This window comes from Lepisosteus oculatus, chromosome 12 (assembly GCF_040954835.1).
Source record: "Lepisosteus oculatus isolate fLepOcu1 chromosome 12, fLepOcu1.hap2, whole genome shotgun sequence".
Lineage (NCBI taxonomy): Eukaryota > Metazoa > Chordata > Actinopteri > Semionotiformes > Lepisosteidae > Lepisosteus > Lepisosteus oculatus.
The window spans coordinates 570,582-581,458 of NC_090707.1; the positions used below are offsets into that span (position 1 = coordinate 570,582).

General features: G+C 40.0%; 1 protein-coding gene across 2 annotated transcripts; it reads right to left on the bottom strand.

Annotated features, from left to right (window-relative positions):
- Positions 1-61: 61 nt before the first annotated feature.
- Positions 62-10,654, bottom strand: gmppaa (GDP-mannose pyrophosphorylase Aa). 2 transcript variants are annotated; one of them, XM_015358548.2, is made up of 13 exons: positions 10,345-10,654; positions 9,916-10,013; positions 8,997-9,100; positions 7,957-8,149; positions 7,494-7,553; positions 7,085-7,215; positions 6,925-6,939; positions 5,697-5,831; positions 5,085-5,182; positions 4,957-5,003; positions 2,920-3,012; positions 2,593-2,761; positions 62-2,039 (listed from the first exon to the last, which is right to left on the bottom strand). In XM_015358548.2, exons 1-13 carry the CDS (start codon positions 10,382-10,384, stop codon positions 1,939-1,941), a joined length of 1,284 nt encoding a protein of 427 aa, XP_015214034.1. In that variant the 5' UTR covers positions 10,385-10,654; the 3' UTR covers positions 62-1,938. The 2 variants fall into 2 exon arrangements, with proteins under 2 accessions (XP_015214034.1, XP_006636283.1); XM_006636220.3 differs by lacking the exon at positions 6,925-6,939.
- Between the last annotated feature and the right edge of the window lie 223 nt (positions 10,655-10,877).

Here is a 10,877-nt window from a genome sequence, read left to right on the forward strand (position 1 = left end):
TCTTGCAGCCAATGTCATGGCAACAACAGCAAACTGGTACTAATAACGCATGTATACAAAATGATGTGCACACTTGTTAAAATTTTATTAAAGGTAAAGGTACAGTAAGTTACAGTAAAGGTAAGCAAAATGTCGAGAGAAATATGTATTCAGTCACATGAACTCATCATTTGGGCAAGTCTCTACCAGCTTTGCACATCAGGTTGATGCAATCTTTCCCCGTTCTTGGCAGAAAAAGCTCTTGCAAGGTTTTTGGGGATCATTTATGGACAACAGCTTTCCTCAATAGGATTAATCTCCAGGTCATTCAGAGACATTCACTTTCTTCTTAATGCTACACTGGAGTGGCTTGAATCATTGTCTTGCTGAAAGGTGAATTTATGTTTCTGATTTATATCTGGTGCTCATTTCCCTCTACAATTTGCACCCATCACAAAGCTACCACCACTAGGCGAGACAGCTGGGGATGGCTGTGCAGTAGGCAGTCAGTCAGTATGTTGGTTTGGCATCATGCAAGGTTTCACATTTAAACCAAAAGGTTCACATTTTGTCTCGTCAGACCCTAAAACCCTTTGCTACATTTGCAGTAGCACATAGATGCTTAATTACAAACTAGATGCAAGATAAATGTTTCTCAGTTCTATACAAACCCTTTGTGGCATGGTTGGGCTGTTGTTAACCAGTCACTATTTTCTCCCATATTGGCCACAGAATTTCATAACTTGCTTGCTGTCGGACCCTCAGTGGCCTCCCTAACTACTTTCCCCCTTGCTTAGCTGCTCAAGATAGAGGGAGAGCCTTAACAAGTTACTGTGTGGGTGCCTTCTACTTCAAAAGGCTAATTCATTAGGCTTTACACAATGCCTAAGAGACCTTTCAGAGACCAGTGTAATTAGTTTGAAATCATGTGAACCATTATCAAACAGGGAGGCAACTCACATAATTGTGTGGCTTGTTTAGGTGATTTTGTGCACCTAAATTAATTTGTTTGCTAAACCTAAAACCTAAAGGGCTGAAATACACAATCATGATTTTGTTTTTCTTTCACATTTTTTTTTTCCCCAATGAATGGAGTAGTTTATGTATAACAAAAAACAACTGCTATTTTAAGTGTCCTGACTGCAAGCTTAAAAAAAAAAAAAACCTGGGCAAGGGTCTGCTGAGCTTCAGTGGGCTGCCCATTGTGAGTTGCAGATATGGCTGCTGGAATAAACCTATTACTTTGCAGCCTACGCAGGATGACGCAGCTACCCAGCTGAACATATTTAAAAACAGGTCAACAAGGGTGATATCCACAGTATTCCAGGCATGACTTGAATAGTGTTATTTCATCAATCATCTGCTTTCAAAGCTCTAATGAAGTTATTAAACAATTAACTACATTCATTTTTCTTTCATTTTCCTTCATAGTAATAGTACAAAAATATTTCAATATACTGTAGACTAAGACAATTATAGGTACAGTATCAATATGATCAAATATAAAAACTGTAGTTACCCATTCTATTATTCCAAGTTAATGTAAAGGTTTAAAAATACATTTTAAGTGTGCTTAATAAGTGGTTTCTGTGTTTTAGTGGATATTTTTATATTATTTTTAAGATTACCTTTTTTTTTTGAATTTCTGAAAGAATTTAGAAATGTCGTAGAAACCAGGATGAAATATTTGAATAACAACTTTCCGCTTCTGTTGGAACCCAGTTTGATGCCAGGTGTAGCGCAATGCAGTGACAACGCAGGCAGCCAGATGGCGGCCATACAGCTGTGCCCTGGAGCAGCAGGTGGGAACAAGGGAAAAATCCCAGCTCAACTACTACACTGCGTTTCTAACCAACTCAACAACATCACATTTATTTCTTAAATACAGTAAAAAGGCAATGTTATATGTGCATTTTTTTCTAGTGTATAGAAACACCTATTGGCAATCTTGCATTAGAACTACAATATAATCTGGTTTTTAAAACTCCTGTTCAGATCCTTGTGGGGGAGAACGATGGAGTTGAGAATAATCACTTCTGACGGGATGGTCACGTTACAGCCTGAAAAGTAAAAAATATGTTTTTTTGCTTTCATATAATCAACCTACACTACACAACGTTGTGATTTACATATCCTGCTGCAAGGTCAATTTCAAGAGATTTTCAACTTGCAAAATTTACATGTAAAATGTATCACATCATTACAGCTTATCACAGGAAAGGACTTGATAATCACATCCATTACAGTTTATTACAGCAGAGGACTTGATAAATGACTGTCCTTCAATATGTTCTTGTGAACAAGTGATTCTAACATCTGGACCTTAAAGGCCACAATGCACCAGTTTGTAAGGAGCTCATCATCCTGTCTGGAATTCATGAATCAGGGTGGAAATTTAATCCTGAAGACATGGCAGCACTCGGGACCAGGAGCAGGCCTGGACCAAGGAGTGGGGTCTGCTGAGATCTGGGTCTTTTTAGACCTTTCAAGTGACCACGGGTTGGACTTTCCAATCATTTTAATATGATGGTAACTTTTTGCATACAAAATATGTAAATTACACTGTTCATAAATAGGTCAAAAGTATTTCTACTTTGATAATACCATACTCACCCAGAATTGTTATTGAAGGTGTAAGTTTTCCATCCCTGAAAAGCGTCTCACTGTCTATTTTAGCATAAGGGTCATTGGGGTTGGGGTCACTTGGTGTGCCCTCAACCCGTGCCCACCGGCCGATCGTACTGTCCCATCCAACAATGCTGTTGAGGACACAGCTGTGATCCTGAGTAAAACATTAAAAAATAATAAAATTGCTCACAAAATGCTTTCAACTCACATGTCAGAGTGGCAGATTTTGGGTAGCAGCTTAGCTCTCAATAGCTACTAAATGTGTTTTTCTGGATGTGAAAGCTGTTAATGCGTTAAGTATGTGATGGTCACCTGCAGAATGGCACCATGAAGAATGATGGACTCTCGCACTCGAACTCCAGCTCCTATTGTCACTCCAGTGCCGATGGAGACGTTGGGACCCAACTGTGGACAAACATTAAGCCAAAATGAACACAGGAGTTCCTGTAAATCATTCTGATCCTCGTTCTTTCCCTTCCCCTTTGCTCACTCTGTGGACATTGCTGTCTCTATGCCTCTCCCCCTCCTGCTCTGTCACTCGACCCCTCCAACCACTGTTCCCAGCATGTTTCCACTCTGGCCTGATCCAGCCGTTACTTTCTGAGCAACACTCCTAGAATCCACCCCACCCTTACTAGCCATTCCACACAACTTCTAGCCCAGTAATATGAATTATTAGTATTATTAACAAACCTTGCATATGTACAGCACTTTCATCCCAAAGACTGAATATTATGAAGACCAGAGTACACAAGCGCAGGATACAATTGAGTCAGGACACTTGTAATTCCAACCCACCTCTTTTTCAAAACTAATTATGGGATTTTTACTGACTATGTCAGGACCACACCATTGTGATGTCTCATCTGAAGGATTGCACACTTCAATCAGAGTGAGCCTGGTTTGAAAATTCTAGCGCAAAGGAAAAGGCTGACATAAAGAAGGGAATTCCAGTTTGTGAGCATGGAGCAAACTACCCAGACAGGTGGCTGAAGTCGATACCCTGGCTTTTCCCAAGAAATAGTTGGATGAGATCACTTGCCTACTAAATACCAAACAAGACAGAAGGACAGGGTGTTTGCCTCTCTTTTGTAAACACAGCTAGCAGCCCACTGCAGTTCAGCAGGTGTGAGTCAGGCCAGTACCTGGATGGGAGACCTCCTGGGAAAGTGAAGAGGTGTTTGTGGGGCCAGTAAGGGGTGCTCATCTTGCGGCCTGTGTGGATTATAATGCCCTAGTATGGTGATGGGGACACTATACTTTATAAAATACATTGTCCTTGTGATGAGACGTAAAACCGAGGTGCTGACTTAAAAATCCCAAGGCATTTCTCGAGTAGAAGAGTAGGGGTTACCCCGGTGTCCTGGCCAAATTTTCCCCTGGCCTTCACCACTTATGGCCTCTTATAATCTCCATCTATGAATTGGGTTCATCTCTCTTTTTTTCCTGCCCACTGATAGCTGATGTGTGGTCGGAGTACTGGCACACTTTGGCTGCTGTCGCATCATCCAGGTGGAGCTGCACATTGGTGGTGGTGGAGGGGAGTTCCCATTACGTATAACATTCTTTGAGTTAAGTGTCCAGAAAAGTGCAATATAAGTGTAAGGATTATTATTAAGCACATGCATTTCACATACACATGCATTTCATTTCCAGTGTGAGCTAGAATTATTGTCATTGTAATAATAATTTCTGTCTTTCTGTATGTGATTTCACCTTGTACTTCTACTAAACGGAAACTTCTTATATTGCACTTTTTCCTGAATAAGGCCATCTTCTCAGCAAATAAATAATCTCTCCATAATCAATAGCAGCCTTGTTGAATTACAGTTGGGTTTAGGATTTGATTTAAAGAAAGGCTTAAATATAGGCTTATTACAAGCAACTGTACAGAACAGTCCTGTAAAATAACTTGCATTTGTACAGCTACAATAACCTATTAATGATAATAACTGTTCATGGCATAATTTGTCTGAAAAAAAAAAAACATTAAACTGTCCTGAATGCAGCTTGATTATTTTGAGTACACAGGAGTAAGCCCATTGTATATGTTTTTATAATATTGTAATTTTAACCGTAATTACTGTAGCACAATTTTAATGTCAGTTAAACATTCTGCCTCTGTAATTGTAATTAATGGTGCTGCGGCAGTCTCTAACAATGATGTGAACACCTGCTTAACTGCTCTGTAGCAGCAAGAATTCAGTATTTGGTAAACTTTCACCTGCTTATATTTTTTTTTACTGTAGTTAAACACTTTCAGAAAACTTCTTTTATACACTTTTCTTGTTAACAAAAGCTAATCACATTAAATGAAATATTTCATTTTATTTACGTGTCAATGCTTACCACAGCAGTGGAGTCGATGTTGGCAGTTGGATGAATGTACACGTTGCCTGTAAAAAGATCATATGTCAGCCTGAAAACAGAATTAACCCCAGACTAAAGAAGACAAGAGTCACAGGCAGCACCATTACCACTTATCTTGGGCCCTCCTTCTTTATTAGAAGCAAGTCTTTCAGGGTGAGTTCTGTGATACTGATTTAGGTACAAACGGCTGGCGTAGATGGCTGATCTGTCAGGAAAAACAAATTAGTTTTAAAAGGCTGCAAGTGACACTGTGGCGCCGTGGCTAGCATTGCTGCCTCGCAGCGCTGGGACCCTGGCTACAGTTCCGGACTTGGGGTTCTGTCTGCATGGAGTTTGTATTCACATGGGTTTCCTCCAGGTTCTCAGGACTCCTCCCACAGTCCAAAGACATACTGGCAGGTTAACTGGGCTTTGGGAAAACTGACATTGGTGTGAGTGTGTGCATCTCTGTGTCTGTGTGTGTCCTGCAATGGACTAGCGTCCTGCCCAAGGTGTACCCTGCCTTGCACCCGTCAGGCTTAGAATAGGCTTCAGCGACCCTGCAACCCTGAATTGGAAAATGTGCTTAGAAAATGGACAAATGGATTGAAAAGGCTGCTTTGATGCCAACTCAGTCACTTCACTGAGATTAAGCTTTTTGCTGGAGAACTGTACTCATGGACCACATTAAACACAGCACGTTACACATGAAACAGAAAACGGTGGTGCTAAACACGTACCCTGCAGATTTGATCTGGCTCCAGAATCGATCTGTTTTGTACACATAAAGCTTTCCTTGCCCTGCCAAAGCAGTAAAGATGTCCTGTTCCAAGCGAATAACTTCAGCACGCTGCCACCCGTTCACCTGCTCCTCCCTGCAGAATAAAGACAAATACACACACTGAACTGCTAGTCACTCTGGCGAGAACAAATTAATTGGCTGGTTTCCTTGTGTATTCTTCACCCTTCCATCTTCTCAGTGCTTGGTTTCATATCAGGACACAAGCATCTCGGATTACACACAAAGTACTCTGGTAACCTAGGCCACCCGGCATCCCGCCCCAGTACAACACGCAACATGAACAGGTGCCACAGACAGCTTTGTACCTTCAGGTATACGCAATATTTAAACCGAACACAATTGTTAACCCACTAACAACTTTGCCATTTAAACTATTTGAAGTTCAAAAAAGGAAATCAAAGAAAAATGTAAGAAAATAGACAGAATGTTCTGAATGTAGAATTTAAAAGCTACTGCAAATGAATGAAAATGTTTAAAAGCTTCAAGCTGGTCTGATAATCTTACATGGGAACTGCTGCAATTCTTAGCCCAGTGACTACACAGAATGCCCCAGGCGATGCTTAAAAATCGTCATCAAGTTTTAATGTACACATGGCAGAAATAAATTAACGCGTGACTGCAGTCAGACGTTTAAAAAAAAAGTCTTACAGAACAATGTAACACTTACTATAATTAACTTTTCTAGAACATATTTGATTCCCAAGTTGATCTTAAGTATTTTAATAATCTTTATTATCTTTAAATAATACATGACCTGTAAACACAAAGACGTGCAATTTGTACAGTACATTTCTCCATTATTCAATTTTATGACAACGTTTAGCTATAAGGTTAATAAAATATATTACTCCTCCACTGTGACCAGTTAATCTAAACACTAAGATGTTATGAAATCCGAACCTTAAATACTGAAATGTTTACTGAAAACTTGTGTTTTATTAAACTCCTGAAACAATTGTGTTTTTTACTGCAGTATTGCTTGGCACAACAATATTTATCTCAATTTCACAAACCTTTTCATGTCTCAAAAATAATTTTAATATTATTTGTGCAGCCTGATCTGTAGTTACTTTTTTGCCACCCATGACAGGGACAGCTGGTTAAAGCTTTATAAAAACACGCCACAAGTCTATTTGTTTTTCTTCACACCCAAAGTACTGACTTACCCCTCATAAGGATACCTGATGACAGGGTTCAGGAAACAGAATGGTGGCAGAAGAGGGGAAAGGAAAAAACAAGAAATGAATAGAACTGAGGTAAGGAAAAGACTAAATGAGAAGGACAAGCTTTCCCAGGCCCTCTGCCCAGGGGTGCTCGCATACGCACAGCAACAGGTCCTGCTGGTTCTTCTGAAAGACCGCTCCAATGTGCTGGAAGATTTCCGGTGTGAACAGGTAAATGCCACAGTTGATAATATCACTGACAAACGTGCTTGGCTTTTCCACATAGTGCAACACCTAGATGGGAAACAAAAATAATATGTGCATTGCTCATTTTTGTGCCATCCCCTTCGCATTGCTCCCACAGTTTTAATATTTCGAAGATTGTACTCCAACACAAGTAACCTTCTAACACTATGAAAGCTTGTGAGCTAAGCAACTGAATTTCCTAAAACAAAAAAGCTTTAACAAGGAAAACCTAAAAATCACCAACTTTCTCCATAAATTGTGTTATATTTAAACTACATCCATTTAACCCAGTTAGATAGGGTATAAATTAGGGTATCAATTATTACCTCGTTAGTTTGTTGGTTTTCCACAATGCATCCATAGTTCATGGACTGTTTTCTGTTAGCCTAAAATATTAAAAATACTAACAATTACATATGAATTGACACGGTATTTAAAATCACTCAGAATTGTGTTTAGTACTGCAAAGAAAAACACTGGGCAAGATTCCATCAACCAAATAAAATGTATTAAGCATTAAATACTAACAAAAAATAAATTTGAAGACATGAAAAGTTACATTACATTAATAAGACACCTAATAAGCTACAAGAAGAATGCATAGCACAAAGAGACTAAATAATTTAAAGAAACATAACTAACGTTGAATTATGACTTACATCTCTACAGACACACATACTGCGCTCCAAGACAAATTATATAGAAGCCACCAAGCAAAAACTGTATTCAAACTGCCTGAAGGTGTATGAGAGAACTGTCAGATAGATAAATCTTCACTGGACTGCTTACAGTGGTACCAAGAATGACAAAACTGTGTGGATCTCCATGTTCCTTCTGGAATTGCAACATCTCAGGCAGCGGGAACTCGGAGCACACGTCCGCGTTCATGACGAAGAACGCCTCCGGACCCCCCGACAGAATCTGGTCTCTGAAGTGGTAGATCCCCCCCCCAGTGCCCAGCGCGGCGTACTCCTGGAGATACCTGAGGACAGGCCCAGAACACACAACCAATGGGCTTCTTGGCTCCACACCGCACACACATCTTTAAATGCAAAGGCCAGCTGAAGATGGTTCTTACATATACGTTCGAAAACAAACTCTTCACCAGTTTCATAGTCTAAAAAAAGTAGGATGTGTCCTAGACTTATGTCATTCACCATTGTTTTTATCAGTTACCTTACCATTAGAGGAATGACTCTGAAGGCTTTCTTGTCTGTTTTTGTTTGTCAATATCTCTTTACGAAACAAACTTTAATTAAAAAACTATGCTCTTTTATAAAAGAATATCAACATAAGGCATCAAATTAAAACTAAAAATGTTCTTTCCATAATTCGAAGTAACAGAGCAGTTTAGGCATATTTAAGACACACAATATCATGTTAATAGGCAGTTACTGGACGATTTGACCCCATTACTCTAGAGAAAGAAGACCAAAACTAGCATGGTGGGCACAATGATCTCTCCTTCATGGCTTCCCGATGTTCTGCGTGTTCCATATATTGGGATGTTGCACATACAACCTACTCAGTGACAGTTTGGGTCTTGCCTGCAATGAGTGCCAGTTAATACCACTCAGGCATTAGAGACTATCAACTGTTTGAGGACTTTTAACTTTCAAACAGGGAAGTTTTTTTTGCTATGTGTATATATATTAATTTGTGGGAAATAAATTCTTAGTGGACTTTTAAAATGTCAGCAATTCAGTGCAGTCTTAAGACACGAAGATGAAGTAAAAAACATGTTTATTAAAAATGTCCCTTAGAAACACAATATTGTAGTCCTGTCTACTTTAAGATAAGAACCAAGTTTTGAATGTTCATGGCCATACCTTATAGGGATTTTAAATTCCTGTTGTGAACAAGACAGAAATCGAGTGAGTTCTTCATTTGGTTGGTAAAAACCTACAAGTAGGATCTCTTTCATATTTGGTACCTACAAAGACAATAAGAGATATAATGCACTTCAAGGAGGTGAACTTGTTACAGATCCTTGTATAGATCAGTAGAGTTCAGTTTTACTGGTAGCAATTATGTATACAACTGCATTTGGCGTTTTGATCCAGTACCATGCTACTATCAGCAATGGCCAGTCAGGTCGGGAAAATATTCTTCTAATCACGTAAGGGCTCGTACGAGACCGGTCTAACCGCCTTTGACGCCTCCAGTGACAGCATCTGGAAGTTGTGCAAGGGAACCTGCTTCTGTCGTTGACTGCAGCCAGTAGGTGGCAGCCATTTCCCACGATTACATGGACTAAAGTACTTCCGTCTATAAGGCTATAAGACGAGATCATGTCAGTAACCAACACATTAACTCCTAGTGTGATGAATGAATGAAGACATATTGCGGTTGCGTGTTCAGCTCCAGTCTATAGCTGCTTAAAAATCAGACCCGGCTCTGCCTAATATACATACACATACACATTTAAGTACAGCTCAGACTCCCCAAAACTCCTAAAGCTGGTTTAATTGATAAAAGCTTGTATTTTTAAATCTCATCTTAATAATTGGAGTGGTTCACTTCCAACGTATAAATACCAGAATATCTGAGGTTCATATGGGTCCGCAGGACTAGCAATCGCAATCGCACTGAAAAACGGTGGAGAAGCCCACAAGCTCAACAGCCCAGTCGTTCAATATTCAGAGATGGTTGTTTAAAGCAATCTAAAACAACCTGAATAGTCGAATAACCTAAAGCAACTGAAGCACCAGCAGAGGTATCGATAAGACGGAAATCGAGTCGGCTGACCTTCGCACAAGCTTCGATGTGGTGTTGGAGCATCGGAACCCCAGCGACTGGGAACAGGGGCTTGGGAACCTCAAAGGACAGAGGCCGAAACCGAGTGCCTGGGGGAATTCAAAGGAGAAAAAAATCTTGTTTTTCCAAAAGCGATAGATTATCATCAATTTACCGCTTCCAGATACAATTGTAAAAGTAGTATTTCTTCCTGCCTTCACATCTGACAGTTTATCACTTGCAAATATCATTTACCCATATGGGGCTTGCAATGAATGAAGCAAACAACAAGCAACTTCAAACTGACAAGCTGAAACTGTGCCCCCGCTCCTTCACCGACTAGATGCACGTCGCCACGTCATCAAAACAGCTGATAAAGATAAGAAATAGGAGAAAGGCACGCGAAATCACACACGTTTTTCTTGCCCCGTGTAGTTTTACCTTTCTGTGGGCCTCCAATCAAGATCACAGCTTTCAACATCTTCTCTGCGTTAACAGTCCTGTAACTGAGAGGCAGTGTCACCGATCCGTCAATGTTCAGCTGTTGGGCTTTTCCGTGTGAGCATAAGCCAATTTCCAGTTGCGTAGAATAATACAATAATACCAAGGTACCGCAAAAAAGTGCTCAGATGAACGGACTTCAAGAATTATCTCCGTTCTAACCCGCAAAATTTAATAACATTCAACCTTGCAGGATGAAAATACTACACAGCTCCACGTACACCCGATCTTCAAGTTTGCAGTATGCGTCTCAAACAGATGACGTATGAGGTGAGGAGGATTCTGGGAGATGTAGTACCGTTCCAACAGAGAGCTCAGGAAAAACACACCTTGTATCATCTGCAACTATTTAAGGTCAAGTTAGTAGCAGGCTGCAAAGGAACAACTAAAGGTTTATTCCATGCTAAAAAGAGAAGAAAAGAAACAACGTTTCGGCTGTGGAGCTTTACTCAGATTACTTGAGTGTCCACTCT

Excerpts from the sequence above, each read along its gene's own strand:
- gmppaa (XM_015358548.2), bottom strand. The coding sequence starts at position 10,384 with ATGTTGAAAGCTGTGATCTTGATTGGAGGCCCACAGAAAG. Across the intron at positions 7,554-7,956 it reads TTGTCATTCTTGGTACCACT|GCTAACAGAAAACAGTCCAT; the intron begins GTAAGCAGTCCA and ends TTAATATTTTAG. Across the intron at positions 7,216-7,493 it reads AAAACCAACAAACTAACGAG|GTGTTGCACTATGTGGAAAA; the intron begins GTAATAATTGAT and ends TTTCCCATCTAG.